At 43.0% G+C, this 15868-nt stretch overlaps 1 protein-coding gene across 1 annotated transcript in view; it reads right to left on the minus strand.

Moving 5' to 3' along the window:
- Positions 1 to 3416: 3416 nt before the first annotated feature.
- The window catches only part of zmat4a (zinc finger, matrin-type 4a), a 132145-nt gene continuing 119693 nt past the window's right edge, over positions 3417 to 15868 (minus strand). Inside the window, exon 7 of the mRNA XM_041937757.1 lies at positions 3417 to 3542. Coding sequence (XP_041793691.1) covers positions 3515 to 3542 — 28 coding nt within the window. The 3' untranslated portion in view covers positions 3417 to 3514. The remainder of the gene's footprint in view (positions 3543 to 15868) is intronic.

Raw genomic sequence — 15868 nt, forward strand, 5'->3', positions numbered from 1 at the left:
TCAGTACAGACACCTCAGTAACACTCTGGCTTCTTTCCCTACACGCCTCCTCATGCAGAAACCAAGCAGGGACCCTTGCCCATTTCCATTCCATTATTCAGATTTTAAAAGAGTGAATTAATGAGCCTTGCTTCATGATGGGACGCTGTTGTCTGCACAGCTTAATTAGAATAATCTATCTTCATGGGTCAGGACACACGGAGTCTGAACCCGCTGGAACGTCTCACTGAAAAATGTAACGCGAGGGGCTCCACAGGAGTGTGTGGGGAAACATGCAGAGGCCTCATTGTGGGACACACTACCCCTGACTACGATCAGCCATAGGTCAGTCATACAGCACACCGATCAGTATTGACAATCCCATGCTTACATATGTGTTTGGTGTGTTACAGTTAGTTGAAAGTGTGACTGAGTGGACTTTTCTCAGCTGCATCTCTGTGTGCATGTTCACTGGACTCCCATAGGAGTGAAGGCTTTGTTTGTTATGTGAATTCTCGTGAGATGGAAAACAAATTGTGTATCATATCTGAATGATAATGAACGATTTTAAAATGCTCAAGCTGTGTTTTAGGAAACAACCTTCAGCGTGGCAGATTGAATTAGTAGAACTCGGGGCTGGAGACATTAATACATAAACTTCTTTACTGCAATGAAATGTTATTTGTGAGAATTGAAATAGCCAATTAGCTAAAGAGCATGACAGATTAAATATTTCAAAACATTATATGTTATTTAAAGAAAAACAAAGGGAACTGTGCAGCCTTGGTGGTGTTATGTGTAGTGACTGTAAATTGCCTTCTGCTTTTTTCCATCTTGAAGTTGGTGTTTAACATTAATTACAGTGATTATAATAACCTACTATGCTGTGGAGACATGGACAGCACTATAATTATTGTGAACTGGATAAAAACAACAAAATAAAAGCAGCACCATACAACGCAGAGCTTGTGAAGTTGCAAGTGTCTTTAATTCTTTTCTCAGACACAATAGAGCACATAACCCAGAGCACGAGGGGACTAGAGGGTGTATGAGAGGTGGACCTGTGATGAGGGAGAAACGACCGGTCCAAAGCAACGCTTGGACAGAAATGTTGTCACTCAGGCTTAGCAAAGCAATTCAGTGGAAGTTGTTTTTTTCTGTTTTAGTTTTTTTTTTTTTTTTTTGACCTGCAATAACAAATCATACGTGCACTTCTTATTTGCAATATCAAAAAACACATTTCTATAAATCGTTGTTAATGTCGTCGGTGGTGGAGCCTCTCGCATCAGCTGGCGGCTCTGACATCAGCCAGCGACAGTCGGTTCTCGGTCCGTGGAGTTTGGTGATGATTTTTTTTCTCTCTTTCTCTACAGTACAAGTCTCCAGCTCTACGTTCACGTGATTTCAGCTGTCGATGAACGTAGAGGTCTCTGCCGAACAAGAGGCTTTAACGACAGGAGTCATCGAACACAGTTCTGCAGTTGAGAATTACAGAAGAAATCACTTCAGCTGTAAACAGATAGCAATTACAAATTAATCTGATCCACAACAGTTATATATTATTCATTTCTAAGTTTCCTCATAGTCTCATGTGTACAACACTGGCTTTAAAGTCAACATCTTTGATTTCTTTACATGACATGTAAGAAAGAAGAATGCTACATTAGCTTCGAATAAGATATATGTATATATAGATATATATAAAGCTGAATTACCCTTTAAAACACTCCACAACAACACTTTTCTTTTTGTGAAACCATCGAAGTCCATTTGACCTTATCTACCAACACATTCTACAAGGCTCTATAGTGGAATGGATTCAGTACATGTGAATGTTCGACTCTCAACAGCAGTGTTAAATTTCACTAAAGCAACCAGTTACACCTCCCTGAGATGAAGAACATACTGAAATGAAAGCATGTTACCTAGAGAAAAAATATTTCTGAGCCTATAACATGGACCACACACAGTCGACTGTATAGGCTGCATTAAAGAATTTTCTTTCATGTTTAAAATATCTGTGTCATTTTTATAGCACTGGGTATCGTTTCTGTTGGTTAGAAGAACAACGCCCTCACTGACGTCACTGCTGAGATCTTGGAGCGCGGCGCAATTACTGCAACAAACTGGGGTAAGGAACCTGAGCGGTCAGTCAGGCGGTAAACGAGCCAGCAGTTTAGCCAGATTACCCAAACCACTTCAGCTGGAGGTAAAACTGAAGGTGAGCACATCCATGATGTCAGTAATAATCCCTCACTGCACAGAGGAAAAGACCGGCGTGTCCTTCTCTACTGTGGGTCAAAGAAGTCAGTGTGTAAACCGTGATGAGCTGATCCAGGCCTCACCTTTAGGTAAGCACAGAAAGAATTGGGTTGAGAAGGGCTCAGGATCCTTCTAGAGGACCTTGAGGACTGATGGCTGGGATGTGGATATCTGGGGTACCTTGTTTAGCCTGCTGCCACGGCAACCCAGACCCATATGAGAAAATCAATGGGTGTGAATGGAGTTTGTGTAATATTTCACTGTTGGATCACTGTCTGCTCGTCTGACTGCATGTGTTTCTTGCCTTGCCAGACCTCTGCTTAGCGATGTTGTGGCTTTCCCAGATCTCAGCACTGACTTGGTGAATGCAGTGTTATTATTACAGATAAGAATGTTGGCTAAAACCACAAAAATAAATTAGTAGCTTTAAAAATGATCTTTTCTTCCAGTGTAGATGCAGGGGAATCATATTAATTCTGCTGGTCTCCCTACCAGAGCCACAGACAGAAGTTGGCCCATACAAGATAATACCATCACAATGTATAGTAAAAGAGTCCCACCAGCATCATTATTGCCATCGACCCCTTACAGCTGCAAGGGGATTTAGCTCCACTGCATGTATGCAATAAAAGCATTATAGATGAGTTTGGACTGTGTGTACTGTACAGAATCCGGGGGCAAAGAGAATGATCTACTCATACTTAAAGCCCATGATGCCATGTCATGTATGTCTTTTTCTTCTGATTTCAAATAAATACAGTACGCTCTGTTTCATTCAAGTAGAATCAAACAAAAAAAGTTAAAAACAACCCTCATATTCTCGAGTCAATAGTCCACTCACAGTACTGAGCATCCTGTGGAAAATAAAGTAGATTTTAGTCCATGCATTTTTAGAAAGGCTGCCATGTATCACGTCCACTTTAATGCTCTCAGACTGTCAGTGGATAAAAAACACAGTACACAGCTGCAGTGGAATGTCAAAGCTCAATGATTTAAGAGTGGCCAGCAATGCAGAAAAACTGTTTAAACTGTAGTGTATACCGACAGGTGAGAGAGTTGATGCAGTGCGGGGTGTTAGAAAAAAAAAAATCTCTTATTTTCCTCCTTGTCAGGGCGGCCGAAACAGACAGAATGACCGGCTGAAGAGAGTGAGAGAGGAGTTGAAATGATGTGGGGGAGAGCAGAAGCAGGGCAGAGGCAGAAAAAGCAGGGCAAGCTGACCACAGCTTGTCTGACATCAATCCAATAGTTGGTTTTTATCTTCGTCCCACGCTCACTGGACGCATATCTGATTCTTCAGACTGGTGGAGAAAGACAGACAAAGAACAAGACAAGAGAAAGAAGAGGGTCAGGTTCATCAGCGACACAAATTCTCACATTCACAGCGAAATCTGCAATAAGGGAATTATTTATTATTACAATAACTTGTTTTTTTTCATGGTGCTTTGACCATCATGTCTTAATATTGTATGTGGCATGTGGTGTGCGCATGTGGTGATACAGGAGCAGTCAGATGATCCACCGCATCCATCTGGTTCAACTTTGACCTGCCTGACTGCTTTAGATTATCCAGCTAAACAGTTGCCATGCAACCCGTTTCATGGTCAGGCCGCGCGGTGACGTTGGCGTGTTCCCTGATCACGTCAATTACTGATAAATGATTCCTCTAAGCATTCAGTTAAGTTACTAATACTAGTGCTACACTAGCAGAGCAGCTCTGAAAGGGACAGGAGAGAAACAACACATGCAGACATTTGAAAGGCACCACAAACAGCACTATAAAGCATTCGACCGTGACTCATTCCAGAGACTTTCCTCCCAAGAAAAAACAACTCTATCAGTGTATGGTTATAGGAAGCGGCCAAAGAAGACATAAACCTGTGTGTACGTTTAAGTGACAAAGCCAGCGAAGCGTTCTTCACAAAGTCACCGAGGTCAGGGTGGATGGATGGAACAAAACGTTAAACCTGAATGACCTTACCAAAGTTATCATTACTGTATGGCTAGCCATGATCCCCCCCTAACTTCCCCAAGACAATGTTGAGTATTTGTGCCTAAACGTATGTTAACCTTAAAGGTGCGGTGTGCAGGTCCAGTGTGATTTATATAGCGCTTTTCTAGTCTGCTGACTATATGTTGTATTCCATTTCAGCTAATAGTCCCCCCCCCCCCCCCCCCCCCCCCCCCCCCCCCCCCCCAAATCCTCCACACTGGACCTTTAAAAGTATTAGTGTCAGATCAGAAATGGTTTATCTTTGCAGCAATTTGGTCATGGTTTGGTCATGTCATCCTACCATAGAGGTATATATTGTGTCAATTCTAATTCTACAATTATTATTAATATATAATATATAATCTATTATTAATTTCATAGGATTGTGTTGAATTTCAAAAACAACTTTGTTTCAGGCTGATGTGTGCATGGCTTTGTCAAATCACTGCAATGGATCAACAAACAGGACTCGGATGAATTTTCCAGCTGCAGTAAATCTGCCTGCCTTTCTTTCTTTTAAATTTCAAAATGAGATCAGAGATTGATGTTTTCACATTGGGATTGCAATGCATTTTGTGTCTGCGCACGGGGTCAGTCCCTCTGTGATGTGCCCCCACACACTCACAGGACACTTGCAGGACCTTTGGGCTGACCTTTAGAGAGCTGAGAGGTATTCTGCAGAGTGAACAAACTGCTGCAGGTGAGTGGCAGCATGAATTAATGAAGCGCATTGTTCCATTTCTCGTGGAAAATAAAATTAAATAACCTCAAGGGGGAAAAAAAAAAATCTCCCGCTGCTTTCAAGACTCAATTATAATTGAGTAAAAACCTGACGTGACTCTTAGTGGGGATTAGTTTTGGCGGTCTGCTCACTCTCAGAGCAGTGATCCATAATTCTCAAAAGAAAATACCTCAAGGTTTATGGATGGATTGAAAAACCATAATCATAATTAGAATTATACATATCAGCAATATGATATGAGCATAATCAACAAGGTTAGCACAGCAGCGAGCACGGCAACAGGTTTCATCCGCTAGTCACAAGATTAAAAGATCCCACTTTGCCCATTTTCCTTTTTCCTTTACGAGGGTTTTGTTCCACAAGCCCTCTGCTTCTCTGCTGACGCCCGGGGTCAAAAGGTTGCCGTCTAATCCCCACTGCTGTGTGACTGGAGAGCAGAAACCTGTATGCGCCCAGCAGCCTGGACCAACAGATGGCCTCATCTTATCAGTTTATCATCATCTCTCCTCAGCTAGCAGAACTCACAGGCTCAATCACTCAACCCATGCATGACCGTGTCAAGACAAGGCAATGGCTGTTTTATCTCATACACAGTACAAACAGCATCACCGCTGCGCCTGCGGTTTATTAGTGCAGATGGAAATAAATGGAGAGGAAACCCGCAGTGCGTCCCAGTGGGGATACACAGCGACGGTGTAACCGGGGGTGGAAACATGACAGATTGACAGTTGGCATTGTTCTTGTTGCTTTATTTTTACTGCGCATAATCAGTGTGGTTTCCTCTGTCGGCGAAGTGGGAATTGCATGTTGTCTTCAGGTGAACTAAGCACCGTAATCACAGTCTGCTCTGTAAAAGGAACATCCCGCTGTGTGTGTCCCGCGAGGACAAAACAGCTCCGACACAACAAACTGTCACGCTTATTTTACCCGAGAGCTTAATGTGGCAGAACGCACCGGAGCAGCACAGTATACCATCAGAGATACACCTATACTCGCTAACTGCTTCCATCCACTGAACTGAACCTCCTGTAGCTAGCAGACTTTCTCAGCCGAACCTTTAAGAAAGATGGCAAGCAGCTGTCACTGAAATCTAGGTGTTACAAATCCTTCATATGGCTCCAGTATCACTGAGTGCAGAGGCATAAAAAGTGTAATAAACACGGCTTTCAATCCAACTTTATTGACTTATTCTGCACAACTTCCTGCTTTAAACACAGATGCAGCCCAGAGAAAGAAGCTAGTAAAATGTGGTGATGTGGTGTGGTGATCTTTTCATCTTTATGCTTTCCTGTACTTTTGCACCGCCTGTCTGACTTTCTGGAAACTAAAGCTTTTTTTGATGAGGGTTGGGAAGCAAATCCAAAGAATCGGGTCATTTAAATTTCGGTTCTGCCTATAAGTTCTGACATTAACGGCTCTGCTGTCCTAAACGTGTTCACCCTTTGTTATTGCAAACAAAGGCTACATGTACATGTAGCAGAACATATATCAAAGTGTGTCGCCTTGTTCAGATATGAGCTTGCTAACGACAGTGTGAGGGACCGACCGCGGTAAACGCTCAGAAGTGTAGTTTCACTTTATTAAGGATAACTTCAAGGTAAAGTGCAACACAATGCTGGAAGGTGATTGGCTTTAAGTCACAAGCCAAACATTGAAGGCAAACAAACGTTCAGGATTTGATGCCTTGCGGTCTCCTAGTGTGTCAGCAACAACCGGCGGATTGTGCTCCTTTGACACCGTCGATGGTGAGTTTAAATGTATTTTTAATAACAGGGTTGAGCATCCTTCCTTTGGTTCTAGAAGCCCAGTTTGACATTAACTCTCACCTTGTTTTTGCTGGAGTTACTGGATTTACTTCTGATTATGATTTACTTGTGTGGTTCTTGGCTTTTTTTTCCTGTTAATATTTTCCATTATGGTGTCGTAATAAATATAAATCATATGTTTTTATGTGTATGTATGTATTTGCTTTGTGACCAGAACCAGAACAAAGAAGTAGAATCCGACCGGAATCTGTGAAATTCAGATGAGAGCCAACCTTACTTTTGTCGGACAGAAAACCTTATTTTTTGGCTTCCTGCTTCTGTCAAATGAAAATCTCCCAGACTGTCAAACTATCACAGCAAACAAAAGGCAGGTGCTATGCGTTTTAATCTCAGTTCAGTGATAGGATGGTGATGCACTGAGGAGCGCAGTGCTGGGCTCCTGACAAAGCTGTCAGGTTACAGTGCTTCCATCAGCCTCTGCTCTATCTCCATTACAGCTGACAGGTATGCATGCCCCACCAACCCCCCCAAACCCTCCTGAGCCTACTGTAGTTTCCCCTTGTTGAATTGAGGAACAGCAACACTTCCTTACTGGGCTCAGATTTTGTATGTATGGAATTTTCAATAATTCATAGCTGCGTAGACAAGCGTGAAAGCTTTCGTGGAAGTCTGTCGTAGCGATGTACTGCTACAGGTTTATGCTTCCAGGTTGCGTGTTTGTGCCTGAAAGCTCACTCAGATTTGTGCTTGGATGCTTAAAGCTGCACTAATCAATATTTTCGATTAATAATGGCTCAAATGACTATGTGGAATGTGAAAAGGAGTTGAACCCGCAGAGAACTGACCCAACTCTGCAGTTCCCCTCCGAGCTTTTCAGTGTCATTCTGCTCATTGTTTGGATTCAACAGCCCACAGTTTGTTTGATTCCCACTGCTTTTATCAACTGTGTTCCCAGTGGCACACTGTATTATAAACCCACTGTACACTACTAGCTCAGCACCAAACTGCAGGCGGACAAAATAAGTATGGTGAGCATAGCGGAGCATTAAGCAGCTAAAGAGCCTGAAGTTTCCCTCAGGAGTTGGTGGAGACCAACACCAGAGCTAAAAGAGAGTGAATATTGAACTTACATTCACCAGGCAGATAGAAGCACGACTCCAACTGAATATCAATGTTCCTCTGTGTCTGCTGAATGTGTGGATACACTCCTCCTTGGATTTTATCTATGTCGGCCTCTTATCTAGATGCTCCTTTACAAGTCTCTGTGCACGCAATGTTTCCACAAAGCAAAACTGTCAAATGTCCTTGAGCGCACAGACACACATCGATGCATCGTTTTCACCCTCACAGCTTGTAAAGTGAAGCTCAGCTAGAAGTTACAGACGTATGCCTGCATGTATACTTAAAAAGAAAAAAGAAAACAAGTTTAAACCTCGATTTCAACACACACAATAATAGAAGATTCAATATGTATTCTTATAACACCATTTAACAGGTATAACAACACATGCACAGGTGTCTCTCTCTCTCTGCATTCATTAGAATGGGAATGGAGAGTGGGCTGGGGGTGGAATGAAAATGTACAGGCATTGGAAGACAGAATCTCTAGAGCAAAAATACTAGAAACAACCTTAAGACCTCAGGGGGAAAGAAAAGCCTTAAATGGGGAAAAAAATTTTATATATTCTGCTTTAATTGGAGGTACCTTCTGGTGTCTTTCATTAGTATGAATGTATAGTCAATCCTATGCTTTATATTGCTGTCTTAATTATGGTGCATTCAGGATTTGGTGGAATCTCCTCTTTTCATAATTCCTTAGATGAGACATAAAGCAAAACGATCTCATTCAAAGAGAGTATTTTCCCCTTCAAGGCATCATTACATTTCATCCATTCTTCTTACACGAGACCACATTCACTCTGATACGATGCAGTTGGCGTACCCCTGTTAAAACACGGTGTGCTTCAATATGAAGGTCTCAGGAGCAGAGTTCAAATCTGTCTGATTTAGCACCTCATTACACCGGCGAGCAATCTCGCAGCCGACAGCCGGAGAACAAGCCACCTTTACGACCCGCTCTTACGTTCGTCTTGTTTGTGTAGCTAAAGTGGCCCGTAGCCAAAGAGGCTGCCTGGTAAACAGCAGGTCAGAGGTTTGATCCCTCAGCAGTCACTGTGTTCTGCCCTGCTCACCTCGAGAGGCCTCAAAACATCATGTACACTCACCACCGAGCCACAGCAAAGCTTCTGAGAGTCTCTTGTCGGCTCCAAGTACAGATGGGCATTCTGTGTATTTTCTTCTTTTGTAAAAAACATTTGATGTAAACAGCTGTATTTAAGATTGATGGTGGGTGATATGAATGTCAAAATTAAGTTCACAGACAGAGAGCAGTCCGTGAAATGGGTGAGGTTGTTGGTGTAACTGGTTAATTTCAATGCCTACGATCCAAACTATTCACAATAGCAATAGTAGCCTGTCTGCAGCTTTTCCACTTAAAGGGAGTGGGATACAACCTGTGCAACACGCAGTGCAAATGCAAAGAAGTGTTACAACCTAGTGCGTCCTTACATAATAGAAGTTTGTCACAAAGGAGAGTCAAAGTATAACTTTACACCTTTGATGAGCCGGTGGATTGATTCATGGATTGATTCCATAGTAACTTGCAGAGCAGTTAGACAGATGGTGGCTAATGTTAGAGGAGCCAGAGGCAAAGTAAGTGTCTGTCTGTCTGTGAAGGACTACGTTCGTTCCTTTAAATCTATGCTGTCAGCGACATGCACGTTATGTGCTGTGATAAACGGTGATGCACAGCTTTACAGTTGTGGTTATTTGGAATCAGTGAGGGCAAGTGTGATTTTATGCTGCATTCACTGGAGACAGGAACTGCCCCTGGCAAGCACTTGCTCGTAACAGAAGCTTTTTCTGTGTTGACTTCAGCAGGATCTTTTTGCCAAGATGGAGCTTTTGTTGATGATGTTGTTCTTTTATGACCACATTTCTGTGCGAAACAGCCGTCCTCACCTCAGTACAGTAGAAACATCCAAGCACAACAGAAGCAAACAATAAATGATCTTTGGATTATTATCAGTGAGGTGATGTTAGACAGACCAACACGTGTTGTATCATGTGTTAGCTTGTTCACTTGTGAAAGCATAGAGCATGTAGTCTTTAGTTACTAGTAGCTTTCTCTCCCATTTTACTTGAAAGCCTCACTAGGTGAAACACTGAGAGTTTTTGATTACTGTTGACTAAGTCACTTTGCAGCATAAAGAGAGTTTGTGTTCCAATCAAACATAGGTGGAGGTAGACAGGTCACAGGACGACTAATCTGTTGATGCAGAGGAGGGGTGTGTGTAAGCCTCTCTTAAACAGTGTCCAGAACAACAGCACTTCGGTGGCACTGATAGGGTTTATGAACTTTAATACACTGTCACCGCGCCAGCTCACATTAGAGAGCCAGACGATGACTGGTTTGGTTTAATCCCATGCCATGCGGGATGAATACGTCTTATCACTTCCATGGTTGTTTTCACCACTTATCAAACTCAGTGGCACAGCCTTGTGGGTATTTTTGATGTCAACAGAAAGCTTAGTGACGAGCGCCGTTTAATAAAAGGGTTATCATTTCTTAAGCTACTGTTGCTCGGTGAGAGCTGGAGAGGTATAGTGTGTTAACTGGCTTATTCCTGGCTGCAGGAATGCTCTGTGACAGCAAATGAAATGTTCACGGCAACAACTCAAGGAAGACCTGTAGTCGGTTACTCTCGGTCAGTAAGCCAAATTCTTATCCGCGTTCGTCTTGACAGGAAAACATCCGCCACCTCTGGCTGACAGAGGAAGCACTGGTTATTTATTAAACTCCTCTCCAGCACAGCATGGCGTCTCACACGTTACTAATGAGCACTTTGAATAGATTAATCAGTCAAGTGAGAGCGCTGAGAAAAACATCTGAACGCCTTCTCGGTGCGAGGGGCAAGTGCAGGTTCAGCTGCTGAACTCAGGAAACAGATTTTTGGCGGCGTATCCGAAAGCCTTGCCGCTGTTTGCCTTCCTCTCCATCAAAATGTCAGCGCTCAAATGTGCATCCTCCCCAAACTGACAGCAAGACAGGCTTTTAAAGACGCTCGGGGATGATACATGGCCTCGAGCCCAGCCTTTAAATCCTACTGCTACACACACACACACACACACACACACACAGATTTAAAGTCAAGAGTAAAATTTTTCAAAGCTACTGTATATCAAGGCTCCCAGCTTTCCTCTTAAGGCGAAGAAGGGTCTCATAAGTAATTCACAGTGCAGTCGGTGTAGGTTACACAGCAGCACGACCCCCAACGGCCCAGAGAAATCACACCACCTAACTGCAACAACTCCTCCAACATGGCCACTCTGCAACTTATGTATTCCTGTGGCGTGTGACAAATTGTGTCAGCACATTACTCAAGTGAAGCATTTTTCATGCATAATTCATCCCGGAGCCTACATTCCACATGGACATTTTCAAATCCCTTTGAAGTTAATTCCCTCTCCGTGATAAACAGCCGCGCTCGCCTCGGCTGTGTTGCAGCTTATGGTTGTCTGTGTCGTGTGTGTTGGAGGAAGTCACCTGTCCTAAACAATTTTACTGTACAGTACTGGAGTGCTGGAGAGATTTACATCTAATAATCCACCAAGCAGAAAAGCAGAAAAAAAAAGCCTCCTGAGTGCTTTGGTGCGTTTGTGCATTCAAGGAAAGTTTAGCATGTTTTACGCCGCACACACCCACAAATGCACACACTGTTCCTGATGATGAATTACGAACAGTGCTGGGCTTGCCCGTGATTTTAAAGGGGACAATTGGGCGTAGGGGGGACATGTTCTGTTTTAAGGTGGTCTCTTATAATGGCATGCTCTGGCTCAAACCCTGCTCATCTATGTTTTATACGTATATATAGACTGGCCCTCTTTTAACAGCGAGAGATGATTTTCAACTATAAAACACAGAACAAAGTGGGAGTATGTCAGTACCCACTGGTGACTGACAGGGCATTAAATGAACTGAGCTTGGCATCAGCATCAGCAGGCTCCAGGGAGAATATCAGCAGAAGAAAAAGGGAGAAAGAGAAGAAGAAAGCAGGTGAAGGCACCTCCCCCTCTTGGAAGTTGACAACTACCTCCTCAGTAGCCAACTGGGTCCCTGAGTTATCGCTCTGTGCACCGGGGAATTAATCAGCCGCTTGATGATCGGGGAAATGAGGCTGAATAATAAAAAGCATTATGATCCCTCTCCGTGGTGCTGCTTCCTTTGTCCTTTGTCCTCCACAGCCCGCGATGATTGTCGTGCCTGGGGTCTTCTCCCGTCGTCAATACCCGCCTACCTTGCACACATAAAGCGGTTTGTAAAACTCCCTCAGCTGAGCAGCTAATGGGTGCAAGGTGTAAGAATGGCGCAGCCCTTTCGCGGAGCTCCTGCTGTGCATTGTTGTAAATCACACAGCCATTACATGGGAGATGAGCGCTGTGAAAATATGGGCGATGAAAAATTCCCCCTGCCTCAGCCCGGGCTGTTTTCCGCTTCAGCACACAATGCGGTGTACATGCTCAATATTTAGCCTTCCAGCGCCCTCAGAAGCACAGGTGCTCCAAATCATCTCCCACAGCTCTCCGCTGATGAGATCATTTCAGAAACACCGTCTCCCCAAGCTGCATTTCTTCTCTTTCCAGTTTCAACGTTGGATGAAGCTGTTAGCTGAAGATCATCATTCAGTAACTCACAGGAACAGGATGGTGTCACTTTTCGAGCTTGCAGTTGTCTGCATTTTGTGGCTGTGTGACAGTGGAAGACAAGGCAAGGGAAAGAAAAAATAGATTGTCCATACCCCAAAATCCTGTAAGTACAAACGCTGCATTCAGGTTTATGGGCCCTGCCACTCTGTGATGCTTTATAGCAAAGAAGACATTCTACAATACATACGATAAACAAAGCTAAAAACTCCTAAACTCCAAATGCCAAATGTTCTCTGATGACTAGCAGTCATTTACGTAATGCTGAGTTATGTGATTATTCTTTTCTAAGTAAGACTGCAACTCATTGTATCAACATGGCAGAGTCAGTGCCACCTTGTGAGGGTGTGGCCAAGAATGATCCCAACAGCATGATCACCAGCTTCCGGCACGAGCCTCGCAGATACAAAGCAATAATTCACTCGGCCGGCCTCGTCCGCTCATAAGGCAGAGATGTAAATAGACTGGGTCATGATAGCAACATGCTGGTGTTTATCACTGACGAAGAGCTCGACATTTTAACTCATTCAGCTCGAGATGACAAATTGCCTTTGTACGGTGTGACAGACGGGGGAGCTTGGATAGAAAATGAAAAAACTCGTCGAGAGGCCGGCAAAAACAAACACTCTGTAGAAGAGATTTGCACAGTGTAAGCCCCACAAACGTCTCTGAACTACCTGCGCACTTCCCCTCCTGTGCAGTTTAAACTGTCCCAGCCTAGAGTCAGCATAATCTAATGTGTTAGCATCAAACTAACAGATGGCGTGCTTGTTATTTATGTATAAAATTCATTTAAGAATCAAAAAAATCGTGAAGCAAAAGAATCAAGATACTCTGGTGACCTGAACATTTTCTTCACCCCTGGTCGGCTCCTTACTGTACTAGTGATCAGCGGTGGTCATCACCTGAAAGCACCATTAGACATGACTCTCTGCTGGATTTTAAGTTACTCAAAACCAAAACAGATGGACTAAGTTTGAAACATTTCTCTGTGACATGGGACAGACTTGTCGCAGTTATGATATATTTGATCTTGGAATGCAAATTTTGACAGAAGCTAGACTTTCAAATAGGACAGTTTGCTCTCCTGAGGATGCCCCAATGGCCATTTTGTTTCCATGTCTAAATAAGCGCCATTCAGTTTCCCAGAAGACACTGCAGCCTCCCAGCAGCTGCACCAGCCAGTGCAGTCAACAAATGCCAGCAGCTGAACCTTGCTTGCTTTTGAACAGACAGAGTAAATACATCGTCTGAATTGCAATGAGAGGAGCTGTCAAGGCTTATTAAAGAGTGCTCTTTAATGCTTTGAAGATGTGATCATTTGTATGTGCATGTTTTACTTGTTTGAAATAGGTCGAATGGAAGGGAAGAATCATGCTGGTGGTGATGTTGATTTGCGGCAGGCAGGATGGAGCCTCGAGGGGCTGATTGCTCCCCAGGCTAACCTCTCACATCGACTACCATGCCTGAGAGAACACTAAAGGAAGACTGCGGAGAGACCTGTCAATGACGCCCGAAGGAATTCTCCATCGCCTGGTTGCTGCAGTGTTGCTGCTGTCAGTGAGAGGGAATTCACCGAAAAGCAACATGCGGTCTAGAGACTGTGTGAAACTGCATTAACGGCACTGGTCGACATTAATATTTCAAAAATGGAGAGAAGCTAATTGGATTGTGATAGCACAGCGTTGCTGTTTATCAATGGCCACGAGAGTTTGACATTTAAATGTGTTCAGCATCAGCCGGAAGACAAATTGCCTCGAGCTCCAGTTTGACAGACAGAAGACAGCTTCTTATAAAAATAAAAGTGAACAGCTTTGTTTGAAAAGCCCTGCCCCATGCAGAGACTTGCTGTTTATTTTTGAAAGAGAAGCACCAACTTTAGCTGTTGTGTTGCTTTGTTTGGTATTCATCATTAGTGCGGACAAAGCCCTGAACAAATATGCAACTGCACAAGCAGAATTGGGACTTATGGAATAAGTCACTTTTGTTCATTGGAAAAAAAAAACATATAATCCAAATTCATACATTTTGACTAGCCACAAACTAAACAATGTATTTATATATATAAAAAATACTGTTAATCAAACAATCATATTTAACGATACATTTATATTTTCTACAAGTTTCATCTCCCTACATTAAGGCCTGCTTCCAGGTAATTCTAGTGGAGGATATTACAGTTTTAAAATGTAGTGTTTATTTTCTAGAATAACCTTTTTTGTCTAAAAACTGTCAAATTTAGTCTGAAAGACTAAATAAATATTAGATCCAGTCTTAACCCTCCAGACAACATCTGTAGTTTGTGTGTAATTGGAGAAAGTAAAGTCCTCTTCATGTTATCATAAAATCTTCAGAAACATTGCTGAAGTCAGGTCAGTCTGTGACTAAGACGTACAAAGTCATCTGGATTCCTATTTCATAAACATTTTTTAGCTTTGGAACTGTTTTACCTAGATTTAATTCTGTACTTGTTTATGTGATGGTAGTTTGGGACTGTGTGATGATATTTGCTATTCGTGTTACATTTTGACGTTGCTGTATTCGAGGCATAGCATCCTTTAGAGGCTTACTATAGATGGATGAAGCTCTCATTGGATAACTGACAATTACTGAGCCTTCATATAGAGTACATACAGAACACAGTGTGGTTTTACACATTCTGTATCATCATTTATTCCTCTATCTGTGTCCTGTAACTAAGCTATTGGACATAAACTCCCCTTTCGGGAGCAAAGGATCTTCTCTCCAGCAGAACAATAAGGATTGTCTTGAGAAGCGAGCCACAGATTGTGAGGAAATGTCATGCAGCTGAACTGGAGAATCCATATGCTCGCCTCTGTGCTGCCACAGGCCTATTTCTATAAGAGGCATGTGTGGCGTGTAAGTCCTGGGCGTTAAAGTGGATAGAGGAGAGCACAGGCACTTTTTCTTTTTGTGGCAATGGAGAAGAGACACAAGGCACTGCAGGGGAGAAACAGGTAGGAATGCACCTCTGGCATTACACTACGATATTCTGTTTCACGGCTCTCTGCTGAGCGTGGAGCGAACTAGCATAATAAACAGAATAAATCCTGTTGCTCCTGTCAGAGTACGACCAGCTGGATTTAACCTAGCTGAGTGCAATACATATTACAGTATGTTCTCGCGGTGTAGCGGAGGACACAGCATGAGTCAGAGTACAGCACCCTGCACATAATCATGTCATGTCCCCCGTCAGACGACCATATTGCATTAAAGTGACACCATGAAATGAAAAACAGTGCCTTCCTAGTATTTATTTTTAGCTCAGCTAGCACTGTGGCTCTTAGCGTGACAAAGTTGTGACAATGGTCCATCAGAACTGAAACACACTGAGGTATCTCA

This window comes from Chelmon rostratus, chromosome 5 (assembly GCF_017976325.1).
Source record: "Chelmon rostratus isolate fCheRos1 chromosome 5, fCheRos1.pri, whole genome shotgun sequence".
Taxonomy (NCBI): domain Eukaryota; kingdom Metazoa; phylum Chordata; class Actinopteri; order Chaetodontiformes; family Chaetodontidae; genus Chelmon; species Chelmon rostratus.